This window comes from Papio anubis, chromosome 3 (assembly GCF_008728515.1).
Source record: "Papio anubis isolate 15944 chromosome 3, Panubis1.0, whole genome shotgun sequence".
In the NCBI taxonomy this organism is placed as follows: domain Eukaryota; kingdom Metazoa; phylum Chordata; class Mammalia; order Primates; family Cercopithecidae; genus Papio; species Papio anubis.
Window position 1 is genome coordinate 39,123,806 of NC_044978.1, and position 14,771 is coordinate 39,138,576.

The 14,771-nt window shown below is 47.2% G+C and overlaps 1 protein-coding gene and 1 long non-coding RNA gene across 6 annotated transcripts in view; one reads left to right on the forward strand and one right to left on the reverse strand.

Annotated features, from left to right (window-relative positions):
- The window catches only part of LRBA (LPS responsive beige-like anchor protein), a 766,866-nt gene extending 764,702 nt beyond the window's left edge, over nucleotides 1-2,164 (forward strand). For 4 of the 5 annotated variants that reach the window (XM_031664001.1, XM_031664000.1, XM_031664002.1 and 1 more), the window contains one exon: nucleotides 890-2,164. In XM_031664001.1, the coding sequence (XP_031519861.1) occupies nucleotides 890-980 (91 nt within the window). In that variant the 3' untranslated portion in view covers nucleotides 981-2,164. The remainder of the gene's footprint in view (nucleotides 1-889) is intronic. The other variant, XM_031663999.1, reaches the window with a different exon arrangement.
- Nucleotides 2,165-9,231: 7,067 nt separating this feature from the next.
- On the reverse strand, nucleotides 9,232-14,765 carry LOC116274135. The gene is made up of 2 exons (XR_004182653.1): nucleotides 13,119-14,765; nucleotides 9,232-10,651 (listed from the first exon to the last, which is right to left on the reverse strand). It is a non-coding gene; the product is annotated as an uncharacterized LOC116274135 (long non-coding RNA).
- Between the last annotated feature and the right edge of the window lie 6 nt (nucleotides 14,766-14,771).

Sequence of the window (14,771 nt, forward strand, 5' to 3'; positions counted from 1 at the left end):
CTGATAAGTAAAGACTGACTTGCCACTTCGCTATTTTTCTCTCTGCCTTAGAGTTTTGTCTCTCATTTCCTCCTTACTGTCTTCTTTTGTGTTGAGTTTTTTTTTGTAGTGACACATTTTAGTTCCTAATTTTGATACAAGGTACTAGGAAGCATACTGAATACGGCTTCTAAGGGCTGGTCCTAACCAAACTACACAGAGAAAAGTCTAAGATAATGGGCTATGCCTAGTTTACATTCACCTAGCTTCTCCATCTCTTTCCCTGCACCACCTCTTTGGGGACAGGAGACCAAAGAAGCTTGCACAAGTTCTTATCTTCAGTGATTTCAGTGAGTCACTGTGTTAATGAGGACTAGGTCCTCACCCAGAGCATGATGGACATAGACTACTTCTCCACAGAGGGGAGACCATCTTAAATTATGGTCAATGCTCTTCTTTTTTACTCTTCATTGATTCTGCACCTGTCAGAGGTGGTGTCTCTTGTCACTTGAGTGTGTGCTGCTGCTTCCACCAGCAGTTAGTTTGAGATTGTGGTTCCTTCTTTTGATTCTGTTGCTTATGTAAAGGATGGGTCTTGCCAGCCCAGTTCCCCTTTAGAAATTACCAAATCTGTTCAGGTTTTAGTGACTCATCTTGCACATACCAGCTGTCCTTACCCTTTCAATGAAAAAGCAAGCTGTGGCTTGGATCCTTGTGGAGTGTCAGAGGCAGTACTCTGAGCTTACCCAGGGCTACATTTTAGTCATGAAATACATACCTTAGTTCTCACAAATTGGAGCCTTGACTGCCATCTTCTATATTTACTTTGTGGATTTGGGAAGAGCAGTTTTTAGTAACATCTCTAGGACACACAGGTTTGTAAAAGTCCTTCTCTCTGTGCTTCTCCTAGGTGCATCATTTCTGGCATGGCTTCAGGAAGCATCGTGCTATTTTACAACGACTTTAACCGGTGGCATCATGAATACCAAACCCGCTACTGATGGTGACAGCTGTGCATTCACTCTGCCCCTAGGATGAGCAGAAGTATCTGGAGCATCATTCTCTTCCACCACATCTGAATGTAACTTAAATTTGCTCAAAGAAGCAAAATATTTTTTAAAGTTATTAATAATTGCTATTTTTGTAGTCTTTGCTTGACTTTTTTGGGGGGATTAGCAAAGCAGAAAACTGGCTGCTGGGTTCTGTAGTTTTAAAAAATCTATATTTTTAGTCATAATGAGAAGTCTATTTTCACCAATTATGGAAACGTACAGTGGAGCAAGTAAACCACTTATTCCAGCTATAATATTATGAAGAACATTTCCCATGCATCTACAAGCTTGAGAAATAGGATTTTCACAGTGGGGAAGTGGGTTATAATATTGGAATAGAAAAATTTGATGCTGTAATTTGGGTCCTGTGTTTTTCCAAACTGTGCTTCTTCAGCACTAATATTTCTGGGATTTAAATAGTAATGTTTAAATTATGGTAAATGTAATTTAAAACATCTCAGTTAATTCTGTCACTATTATTCTTCAAGCATGTTTTAGACCTAGAAAAGTATGGTTTGGGGGAGGCTATTTTATTGTGTGGTTAGCACAAGGAATCTAATTTATAGCAAGTGTGAAATAGTTACCATTTTTTTCCTGATCTGTCATCTTCATAGCACAACAAAATGAAATTATGGAAATGCTCTTGAGCTCACAACATTTGTTTTTCTTTTAAAGTAAATGCAAGTACCAAAGCTCACTACTGCGGTTTGCCTGTGCCCGGACAATGAGGCAGAGCCATTGTTGGGGCACCCTCTTCCCTCCCTGGGTTTGCAAGTAGAGGCTACCAGGTGCTGTATTCAGCAACACCTGTTTTACTATTTGTTATTCAACTATCTCCACCTTCCTTTTGATTAGCAATTTGTACTAAGAAACAATGTTATTTGGTGTTGTATAATTCTACTTTTCTAGTAGATTACTGTGTGGAATTCTGTGAAAAATATTTGAGAAAAGGCCTGTATTGCATAAATAAATTCTTTGTATGTTGTGAACTTTGATCTCTATTTCTCTCGCAATAGACCTCAAGTGGTCCCTCTTTTTTTCCTACACACTCAGCTATTCTCTAAAAGCAAGGATTTGGAATGAACAATTCAGTTTGACAGAAAAAGCTGAATAAAATGGCATCTGTAATTGAATTGTTGGAAATGCCTTTTTTGCTCCTAAATTTTAAACATTAATAAAATCATGATTCACAAAGAAAATGTCAAACTCTGATTCAGTCCTAGTTTTTGATCAATAACGAACGTGAGAGATCCTCCTGACTGAAAACAGGAAAATAAGCTTTCTTTGGCCAGATCTCTCCTCTTATTGAGACTCACACAAATGACCTAGACCTGAATCTTACAAATGCCTAGACAAGGAACTTCTTTTATGTACCACTTCATCTGAGATCCATCATTAAGAAAACAGATGATGGTGAAATGTGGGGGAGGGAAAATACATTTTAGAATCAAAGACATATGCAAGTTGCTGATAAATTAATTGATGAACATACTGTTAATATCCTCATTAACTTAACAATAGTAGAAGAAAATAGTAATACCTAAGTCATATGCCACACAAATGATACTTCAACCACCTTATTCTTAACAAGCCTAAAGTAAAGCTCCTCTTGAATCCTAAAAGAAAAAAAAATCAGTATCTCCACTACCTTCCTTGTTTTTAAAACTTACAACTAAGGAAAATTAATTGAAACGTAAGTAGGCCAGGCGCAGTGGCTCACGCCTGTAATCCCAGCACTTTGGAAGGCCAAGGCGGGCAAATCACTTAGGGTCAGGAGTTCGAGACCAACCTGGCTAACATGGTGAAACCCTGTCCCTACTAAAAATACAAAAAGTAGCCAGGTGTGGTGGCAGGTGTCTGTTAATCCCAGCTACTCGGGAGGCTGAGGCAGGAGAATTGCTTGAGCCTGGGAGGCGGAGGTTGCAGTGAGCTGATATTGTGCCATTGCACTCCGGCCTAGGCGACAGAGTGAGACTCCATCTCAAAAAATAATAATTAAAAAGTAAAAAATTAAATATTAAAAAAAGAAACAACATGAAACAAATAAGGCTGGCATCAACACAAGGGCTTTTTTTTTTTTTTTTTTTTTTAAGACGGAGTCTTGCTCTGTCGCCCAAGCTAGAGTGCAGTGGCGCGATCCTGGCTCACTGCAAGCTCCACCTCCCGGGTTCACGCCATTCTCCTGCCCCAGCCTCCCAAGTAGCTGGGACTACAGGCGCCCGCCACCTCGCCCGCCTCATGTTTTGTATTTTTAGTAGAGACAGGGTTTCACCGTGGTCTCGATCTCCTGACCTTGTGATCCGCCCGCCTCGGCCTCCCAAAGTGCTGGGATTACAGGCGTGAGCCACCGCGCCCGGCCTCAACACCAGGGCTTCTTAATAGAATCTGTTCAGCAATAACATTCACAGTTTATTCAATATTTACTTATTCAATTTTAACTCCTTAAAAAAGCTATTACTTTACATAAATGTAAACCAGTTAAGAAAAGAAGTGAAAGTAGAGGTGTTTTGGGGCTGGAAATGAGGGATCCACAACAGAGGGAGCAGCGCGTCTGCATAGTGAGTGGATGCAGCTGGATGGGCCGTGCTTGGTCCTTGTATGGGTAACTGAGGGCTGGTTTAAAATGCATTGCCTCCAGAAATTAAGATTTTCCTCCCTGACATATTGATTCTTACTGAAATATAACCAATCAAGTCCCTGAGATGCTGTCATTTAAGAAATACCATTAGATCTCAGGGAGAAAGCAGGAGGTCTAAGAGACAACATGAACATCTGAAAAACAGAGATAGAAACGTGTAGACAATGCACTCTCAGAGGACAACGTCTTACTCCCAAAGTACACCGAAAAGCAATGTTTTCATAAATTACTTCAATAAAAGAGCTATTTTATCCATTGAGAAACATCACACCTCATTTCTGCTTAGCATACACAACAGGAAGATTCAGAGTGTCTCGCATAGGAATCACGAGTCGCCGTGAGTAGGGCATGAGGTCAGGAACTGACAACCTGGAGTTGCCCTTCCCACTCGCTCTAAGAGCAGCCAAGCCAGAAGGTCAGGGGCCGACCACGCACTTGGTGTCACATGTCCTCCTACGCCTGTCAGAGGGGCAGTGAGATGGCAGTGGTTGTGTGAGTCAGGCTTGCAGGAGGAACCTGGGATGCAGCCCCACTGCACCTACTTTGTACCCTTCTTAGCAAATAAAACAGCTGCAGCAGCTTAGATCCACCATGAGAGGTGGTTGAGGTAGAGATGTTCACTAGGCTTCTTTGATACCTTTTTACTGGCTGTGATCTCAAGAGTTCCTAGCCATGCAAATCATGGGCCTGGTTTAGTCCTTTCTACTGTGACAGTCCTGTCCCATTCTCCATCCCTGCTAAAAAAGACAGCGGACCCACGACATAAACAGATTCCTTCTGGATCCAGAAGCAGAAGTGTCTTTCATTTAAAAGCTGGAATAATCCCCCACTGAGCTTGGTGGAGAAACTTCACCACTTCCTGGTGTGTGTTCGTTATGGATTAGCCCCATAGCCCCACATGAAATCCCATTAGGCCAAAGTGTGTTTACCAACAGAAGCAGAAAGTGACTTTAGTCTCACAATCTGCATAACCTGTACATGAGCAAATGTGCTAGTGCCTCCACTTGGCTATTTTTGCCCTACCACATGGAAGGAAATCGTTTCCTACTTCGAGCAGGAGAACTCCCAGCCCAGCTACCCCCGTTTTGTGTAGCATTAAGTTGAATCACTGTTAAATCTGTAGGCTTCACAAGTTATCCTTGCAGAGGAAGGAGGCTGGGAAGTTTCAAAACTTCCTGCTTATAAGAAGGAAGGGCAAGACCATAAAGTAGCAAATACATAAATAGCCAAATAAACCATTTTAAAGTTCTACTTACTCTCAGATGAGTGAGAGAAAAATCTTTTGGATTTTTCTTTTAGATAGACTTGAAAAGTCAACATGATGAACTTCTTGCGTGCTCTAGAGTCATAAGATCGCTAAAGACGCAAGACGACTGTTAACGCCACTGACATATCACTCCCAGCCCTGGCTGCTGTGAACCAGAACTGCAGACTGCTCAGAGCAAAGCACATCACATTTTTCTCTCTAATGAAATGAAGGGTAGTTTGGCCTTTAGGCAAGCAATCTGTTTTGAGAGAGTTGGGCTCCTCCAGCAAGGTCAGAAGACAAACTGTGAATGCTCCTATGAGATCTTGGCAATCTATGCCAGAAACATGAAGTGAACTATTTTTCTGTCCCAAATTCAGGAATATTTTTCCTGGCCAAAACCAAGATTCCAGGGAGTTGAGCAGGCTTGTCACTTCTCATACCTGGCACGAAGCTGGCTGCTTTGCAGCTTTGGCCTTGGATAATTTGAAAGACATCCCCAGAACTGACTTCAGGCTCAACACAGGCAGGCATCCAACCATGCCTCGCAATGCAACAGACTCAGCCCGCATGACCGTGCTGGAGGCCTGTGGCGTCCAGCTCCGCCCAAAATGAAGAGGCGTGGTAGGGGCCGATGACTTTTGAGACAGAGTTTCGCTCTCGTTGCCCAGGTTGGAGTGCAATGGTGCAATCTTGGCTCACCGCAACCTCCGGCTCTCAGGTTCAAGCGATTCTCCTGCCTCAGCCTCCTGAGTAGGTGGGATTACAGGCATGCGCCACCACGCCTAATTTTGTGTTTTTAGTAGAGACAGGGTTTCTCCATGTTGGTCAGGCTGGTCTCAAACTGCCAACCTCAGGTGATCCGCCCGCCTCAGCCTCCCAAAGTGCTGGAATTCTAGGCATGAGCCACGTGCCTGGCCAGGCAAGCTATCTATTTGAGAGAGTGGGCTCCTCCAGCAAGGATAAAAGCCAAACTGTGAATGTTTCTATGGATTTGCACCCCACCTGTGTCTTACACACGCAGCACTTCTAATACATCTCTGATCGCCAAGAGGCAACCTCGTCATGGGGCACCTGCCCTGCAAGGCAGAAGCACCGAGGCCCAGCTCCAGTGAGCCTGGGGAAGCTCTTGGCCATTCCATTTCCTTATTTATTAGACAAGGATATTAGTGTCTATCTCTTAGGGCTGTGGCATATCTCAAGTGAGATGGGATGAAATACTCCATAAGCTGTAAACTTGTGTGATTGTCCATTGTCATGATCATCTTCTTTAGAAAGCAGCTGATTCTGTGACTAGGCTGCTCTGTTACTAGAAGCTTACTCTCACTCTGCCCTCAAATCTGACCTTTTGTGCCCCCTACCTGCTGACCTCAGGCTGACCATCCAGAGCAACTAAAAAAACGCTGCACCCCCTTCTACGGAACAGTCCTTCACACAGCCAAAGACACTGAGCAAATGTGCCTTGACTTTTCTCTTACCTCAGTTTTCTCCACCAGTCCTTGGCTGCCAGGATTCACACCCCCTCACTACTCCAGCTGTCCTCTGTCAGGTGATCATTGCTTTCTCTGTACCACACGCACCAAGGTCCCCAGAACAGAACTCCATCCCCGGTTAGTACTGCCTGGGATCTGCCCGTGCTTCTCATAACACAGCTAAGATTATGCTAATGTTCAAGAAGCTATGTTGGCTCCTAATGACGGGGTGATCACTGAAATCCTCCATGCCCAGATCTTCAGCCGTGCTGCAGGCCAGGAGGGCCTTGCCTCGGGTAGTTACAGAATCGAATCCCAGCACTTCACACTGCACTTCTATGCCATGGGTTTGGGTCAGTATCCTCACCTGCTGAGATCCTTTTAAATGAGTCTATGCCTTTTAAAAAAAAAAAAAAAAAAAAAAAAAAACAGAAAAGCATTCTTTCTAAGTTGTTATTCACATCATATGGGGGGAAAAAAAAGGTTAAGAACAAAGACTGAAGCTGCAGGCTGGCTGCAGAGCTGCCCTGTCCAGCCTGGCAGCCACTAACCACAGTTCAACACTTGAAATGTGCCCCGTCCAAACGGAGACGTGCTGTAAATGTAAAGCACACCAGATTTCAAAGGTTTAGAACAAAAAAAGTAAAACATCCCAGGGATTTTTTTTGTATTGACTACATGCCAAAATAATACTTTGGATGTATTTAGACATATTAGGTTAAATAAAATACACTATAAAAATTAATTTCACTTGTTTCTTTAAAAAAAATTTTTAACATGATACTAGGAAATGCTGTCTCCTGTGGCTTGCATATTTCTGTGGGACAGCAAACTGTTCTAGAGATCTTTCTCCAAGACAACATCAATCAGCACTCCTGCTTTCAACATGGTGAATCTGCCCTGAGCTGTCCTCACCATCTCCTAATTCACATTTCACCATTTTAGCCATGAAGATATTCTGGGGAAGTTTTGCCAAATGCCTTCAATTTATATATTCAATACATTTCTGTTATAGCAACCTTTCTGAAGAGAGGGCGAGAGGAAGAGAGAGAAAATGAAAGGCTGAGACTCGGCCCGGCTCAAGTAAGGGAATCAACATGAAACAGCCCACGCCATTATCTCTGCGCAGAATTTGAGGAGCGCAGCAGTTAAGTGCCTGTATTTAACTTAGATTCTGAGACAGAATTACAGCTTAATAAACGTCTGCTAAACAAGTGGGCGATGAACAATCTGCCTGTAGTAGAACCTTTATTTAGCTCCTCCCCTCCAGGCCTTGATTTAGCCTAGGATAGACAGGGAACCCCTCGCCCCCAAAAAGAACATGCACTTTAGAGTCAGCAAAAGCTAACACTGTATCGTGGCTCCACCTCCTGCTAATTCTATGACCTTGGACGTGTGACTTGACTTCTTGGTTTGCTCCCCTAGCACCACATACTTCTGTAGGTTTTCCTGGGGTCATAACCATTTTAACAGGACGGCTAGGCAGTGCCGCCCCCGCCAGTTTATGCTACTTCTGGTCTCCACCCTCACAGAAGACGGAGGCATGTACCAAAAAGAGGCTCCTGCATCCTGACAGTGACTGGCACTGCCCGGCCACTTATTTTCTTGTCTTTAGCAGATATCTTTCTTTGAACCTCACAGTTCGAGAGTGGGAGATGGGTCTGGGGCTCAGATCAGTGCCAGAGGCCTTGTTCTATTGCTATTTGCATTTTTCTCCTTCCTTTTTTTAGCTCTTCCCTTCCATTAACAAAAATATTTCTATTGAAAGCTAAGAAAAAGCTTGCCCTGTAACTAAAGAGGCACAAGCAGAATGTTCTAGACCTATACATCACTGCTTTTTTGAAACTTATCCTCCTGTAGTCTGACCCTGCTACAGCTGTGGGACTAGGAAGCCCACTGCTGCCGCACCCGCCAACCCCCCTCCCCGCCCATCCCACCGCACCTTGTGGCCGACCTCTGGACCAGATCAGGGGTCAGCACCAGCCCAGAACTCATTGCATCACCTGGCCCATGAGAGTGACTCATTCCTTCAGCTCTCTGAACTGGAAGATCCAGAGTCAAGTTAGATGGTTTCAAGCTCTGGGATTATAAAGCCTTGAAAAGTTGGGGACAGAGGCAGTACGAGGGTAACCTAAGTCACAGGTCAGTGGGTACTATGAGGGAACAGAAACAAGAGTCTTGCAGAGAAAGCTGTAGCTGACAGGGCACTGGAAAAAGCAGAGACAGGAGACCACACAACCTCAGAGAGAGACAGGGGAACAGCTGCCCCAACTCTCTGCCCCTCCTGCTCCTGGTTCGTAAGGTTCCTCTGTCACACACCAGGCACACCATTTATTCTTGAGCTTTTGTGATGTGTCTTTTTTCTGAGACAGGTTCTCACTCTGTCACCCAGGCTAGAGTGCAGTGGCATGATCTCAGCTCACTGCAGCCTCTACCTCCCTGGTTCAAGTGATTCTCCCTCCTCAGCCTCCTGAGTAGCTGGGATTACAGGCATGCGCCACCACGACCGGCTAGTTTTTCTATTTTTAGTAGAGATGGGGTTTTGCCATGTTGGCCAGGCTGGTCTTGAACTCCTGACCTCAGGTGATCCACCCACCTTGGCCTCCCAAACTGCTGGGATTACAGGCCTGAGCCACCATGCCCCTTCTGCACCTGTAACCAGACAAACTTCAACCAAGGCACCTTTCCATATGTGTTCTCCCCAAACTTCCTCTTTTCCCCGAGTGGCCCTGAGACTTTGCAAAACAGCCACTGGCACCTGCTGGAACCTGGGCTGAGGAGGAGAACTTTGATTCCACACATCCTTGGCCAAACGACAACACAGACACCTTGGCCCATCCCTGATTACTTTTTTTCAAGAGGGAAAAGTTTATTGCAGGTTGGGTACACTTGTAAAAGGCAAAATCTAACAATGAGAATGAACTATAGGGCCCACCAGTTTAGAAGATGAGCAGGTAAAACAAATACACGGATTATGTACAATTATTAAAAAGAGCAGGGTGGTGGACAAAAAGGAAAAACTGCCAGCAGCCTTCCAGAAGGTTCACAGAGTATATCCAGGGAGCACCTTCCCGCCCAGTCCTGGCTGCCTGGGGCGCGCCTCCTCCTGTGGTTACCTGCCCTGCTCCAGATGAAACGCAGATGAGGAAGCAGGCACCGGGGCTCAGGTGCGGAGCTTGTTCTGCTCTGCAAGTCGCTGGCTTGCGGAGAAGCAGCCGCTGGGTGCCGCGTGTGCCAAGCCTCTCATTAAAAAACCCAGAGGGCAGGTTCACAGGCATTTCCTAACACACGTGTGGGAAGAGCTGGGGAAAACCCATAATGCCCAGGGAAGAAGTGGCTTCTCCCATCATCTGTGTACAAATAAATACTCAGCATTGTCTCCGGTGAGCCCAGCGCCCCAAGCCAAATGGCTGAGCACGCAGCATCGGGCATCTGAGCGCTTCTCAAAGCCTGCAATCCACGTCCAAAGACCAAATCGTCCTCTCAGGCGCTCACTTCTTCCATTAGAAAGCCACTCCTCTTAGCCACAGGACATCCACAAAAGGACAAACGCAATTCTGAGTCTTTTGTAAAAAAAAAAAAAAAAAAAGAAAGAAAGAAAGAGAGAGAAAGAGAGAAAAGAAAAGAAAGGGAGCGTTCTGAGTCTATTTAAATAAGGAAAAGGCCTTGGTTCATCCAAAGTGTTTCTATAAAAATGCATCGAACGCTGGAATAAAGTTGCACATTCTCCTGGTGAAGCTGTAAAATGTCCAACAAACTGAAAATGACTGGGGATGATCTGGAACGAGTCTCTCCAAACAGCTGTTGGCAGCACGGATGCAGCCTTTGATGTCTCCAGGAACCAGAAGGTAGAGCCCAGAGCACCAGGCCAGGCTCCGGCACGCCGGGCTCCGGTTCCCAGGCGGCCTGCGAAGGACCCGCGAACTCAGGCGCAGGCGGTGAGGACAGGGAGGCCTGCAGCAGGGAGGCCGGCGAGGCTGAGCAGAGGGCTGGCTTCCTGGGTGGCAGCGGGCGGCTTTGCCCGTCTGCAGGAGGCTCAGTCTCGGTGGCGGCGCCAGGTTCCTGCCCGCTCACCACCCGTGGCAGCAGGAGGACAGTTGGGGGTGGGAGATTCCGGAGGGGTGGGGGCCAGGACTGCTTCCCCAGGCACAGGGGTCTCCTCCACTGAGGGAGGACCTGGAGAGATGGGCTCCATCCCAGGCCTGCCGCCGTCTGGACAGTGCTTGCTGCAGAAAATCTGCCCCTCCTTATCTAGAGCCGTGTTCTGAGGAGGAAACAGCAGAGACAACACATTACCCAGGCCCAGGCTCGGGTCCCAGCTGCCACGAGCGGAGAGCACGACAGAGCATGCACGGGCCTCAGAAACAGAAGAGGAGAAATAACGCCAAGCCTCTAACAGAAGCCTCACAGGAGAGCAATGGTTTCGGGAACCCACCGGGGGAAGGGGCTGTCCGCGACCTCTGCTCCTACCCTGACCCAGGCTGGCAGCCCAGGGAACACTGGGTGTCTGTTGTCTTCTCTCGCTTTGGGCTGTGCCTGGGTTCTCACTGCTTCAGCCCAAGCCCAGACCTTAAGCTCAAAAGAATTCTGAGACAATAAGTAAACCTTACGAGGGTGCTCGGTCTTGGACAGTTTACTTTTCCAAAGAAAGTTCTCTGTCACAAACTGAAAAGTTACCCATATGTCCTGTGAATAATTAATCCTTCTAACAACCTGAGTGGCTGTGAAGTCTATAAAAGGCCCAGGAATCAGATGGAGCCATATTATCCTTTTTTGAGATCCTCCAGGATCTCCTCACCTGTCTTCTCTTCACGTGAAGCAAAGCTTCCTTATCCTGACACGTCTTGCAAGTTTTTAAATCTGCTCAGCTCTTCAAGGAACAGAGAAACAGCCACAAAGATGTGAGGCAGTCACCTTGCGTTCTGAGCCTGGCTGGGGAAGGGAGCCTGGTTCTCCTTTTTCCTTCTCTATTTCCTGCTTGTCCAGGGAAGTCCATCAAGCTGCCATCTCACTGGGCCTCCCAAAAGTGAAGGAGATGGCAGTTCCCAGGCACCTTTAGCTGAAAGGGACAATTGCCAGGAGGCATTTTGTAATCTAACTACCCTGGGGAGGGAGAGGGGAACATGCCCTGGAGGTTCTTTCAGTACTTTAACAACAACAAAAAACGTCTGGAGAAAATAAGAATCAACAACAGGACTTTCTAAGATGAACTTGGGTGGCTGCCTTCAGGGCACCTGAGGCTACCTGTGGAACGGCTGCTTCTCCACCGGCCCTGCCAAGTTCAAGCTGAACAGTCATCTATTTCTGGCCAGGTGCGATGGCTCACACCCGTAATCCCAGCACTTCGGGAGGCCAGGGAGGGAAGATCACTTGAGGTCAGGAGTTTGAGACCAGTCTCGGCAACACGGAGAGACTCCATCTCCACAAAGAATTTAAAAATTAGCCGGGCATGGTGGCAGGCACCTGTAGTCCCAGCTACTTGGAGGCTGAGGCAGGAGGATGGCTGGAGCTCAGGAGTTTGAGGATACAGCAAGCTAGGATCACACCACTGCACTCTAGTCTGGGCAACAGAGCGAGACCCCGTCTCAATAAACAAAACTCCCATACCTCTACAATTTCCAAGGACAATTTCAACTACCTGGAGAAAGGGTAACGGTGGAAAACTCCACTAAAAGATGCTCCCACCTACACGGGAAGCAGAGAGCCAGCATACAGGTCTTTCCTACCACAAAAGGTCTCCTGGGTACAAGAAAACCATCCCCCCCCGCCCCCGTTATTTCTCCTTTTCTCTTCCTGTCAGGAGCACAGGGGCATGTGCAGCAGAAGGCAGGCTGGCAGTGCAGTTAGTACATACCATGGCCTTGGACCTAGCCAGAGCGAAGCAATGCAGGCGGCGGGAGAGGCAGAAGGCAGGAGAGAAGCAGGGACAGAAACTAGACTTACTTTCAACAGAAGCAACACGAGTGAAACAGTTTTGTCTATTCTTAAATTAAGGCATAAACCCAAATCCTTCCCCAACTTCCCCCTGAAACAAGGCATAATCCCCCAGGGAAGAAGGCAATGCCCTTGAATCCGTCCCTTCTCAAGTCTGCACCACAGGCGCCGAGTGACGGCGGCTTCTCGGCATTTCCTTCCCGCCACAAGATGGTCTCTCCTGGTCTCTGCAGCCGGGCGAGCCCCCCGGGGTACATGGGAGGCCGTCCTGCGTGCACCCTGCTCTGTCCTTTCTTACGCATGCTAAGGACAAGTCCAAGAAAATGGAGCTGTAATTCCACACCTCAGCCCTGCCTGAAACCAAGGCCTCGCCCATTAAATGATCTCTTATCCCAAAGGCTGGCTGAGAGTACACTTACTGATACAAACTCATCTTTGGAAACGCAGCTGGAGAAAGAACAAAAGCCTTCACAAAGGCACCCATCCTAAGCTGCCCTTTCCAAAAAGCCACTTTTCACCTAAGTGGGAAACAGCACTGGCAGAACGACGGGACTCCTCCCGTGCTCTCACCAGCTGTTGGTCTGGAAAGGCAGGCAGTGGGTGGCAAGCTGAGAAGTTTTAAAATGAAGTTTTCCAGGGGCGTGCTTGGCTGGCTGGAAAGGATGTGAGTAGGTACAGAAGACCCACACCAGTAAGCAGCTGAGAGCCGGACGGCGGCATGAGAAACTGAGACAAGCATGCAGGCGTGAGAGGGGCTGAGGATGGGGTGCGCTGGTCGGGCACAGCATGGTGAATACCAGGATTCTGCTTCGGGCTCTCCCACTGTCTCAGCGGGGTAAAGAAGGAAACTCTGAGGTGCCTCTCAAACTGTCAAATCAAACTGTCAAATAAAACGCAGATAACACCATCAACTTTACTTTCTTTCACCTTTATGGACCAATTCCTAGCCCATAATTTTCTCACTGAAGCCTCAGGCCCCAACTCTGGGGGTGAGAACACCAGCGTGACAGCAGATGGGAAGGTCCTATCTGTAGGTGACACAGCAGTTGTCTGATGATTCAACCTCCAGTCGGTTGACACTATTTCCACTATCATTTGTATCTGCAGAAAACCAGGTTGGCCCCACAGTCTCAGTTATGAGTACCAGGGAGAGTCATTTTGAGGTTATTTTTAATATAAAAACACTTAAAACTGTTCCTGAAGACAGGACACACAGATGCACAGTGACGTGAGGAGGATGAGGACGAGGAGGACGATACAGCAGCGTCGCGAGTTCCCCCACACAACCATGCCCCGGACCAGGTCCTGCGCCAGGGGAGGACCAGCAGCAGGCCTTCCTCTCCCGCTTTTGGGGACAGCCCAAAATTCACAGGCTGGTGTTTTGGCCATCGAGAATGGGTGCCACCAGAGACAAGCCTGATTGAATTTTCCTGCAGGTCCTAAATGGGATCATGACATCAGCAGTTCCCCCGAGCTAACAGCCCGCAGAGTTGTGTAGGGAACACGGGGTTAGAGGGACACCCTGCCAACATGCGCAGAGTGACTACCGAACACACGTAAACACACAACATTCACAATCGCCATCAGAACTGCAAACAAAAGAGGGTTGTTCGTTTACACAAACACCCTGTCAGAGCCCAGGGGTTTGTTTTTTGACTGTTGAACTCCTCATCAGCAAATGGGAAATGGTATTTGTAAACCACACAACATAGGTTCTGTCTGAGGGGGTCTAAGCGTCATTATCCAGGACAGAGCCTGTAGAACAGCTAATCACTCCAGAACGTCAGCTCAGAGCCAGACAGAACGAGGCCGGGCACAGGCCTACGGCCGCTGATTCCTATCTGAGCCCCTGAGTCAAAAAGTGACCCCAGCAACGACTCCCTTCACAGTCTCTGAGCAAACTCTCCAAAGCCCTGGGCACAGGGTGGTTAAAGGTTCTTCCTCTCAGAAGACTTCATATGGTTATTAAATTCCGATCCCAACCAATCTCTCAAGGTTTTTCATGACATGTTGAGTATGCCAATTTTTAATGTTTTATTCTTCTAAATTTTCCAAGAAGCTGCCTTACAACGCAGCGCACGGCGAGGCTATGTACCACTGAGCCCATCCATCAATGCTAGCTCTCGCAAGGGAATCGCTGGAAACATTCTCGTGCTGTTGGCTCAATCAGGATGGTTCTTTTCAAAGTGTCTACGCTGTAATTCTTTGACAACTCGGACTTTCTCAGGCTTTCAGCAAAACACTGCTAAAATTCAAGGGAAACCACAACTCAAAAGGTCTTCCCACTGCTTTGGCACAGAGCACCCCCAAAGTCCTGCAAGCCATCAAAAGACTCAGCTTGCAAACTCAGGCTCTGTCTGGAGAGAGATGGAGAGCACCCTTTCTGGCAGGGGAGCAGCTGGGGAGCTGCAAGGACACACAGAGAGCAGCCACTTCAATGCAGCCACCCC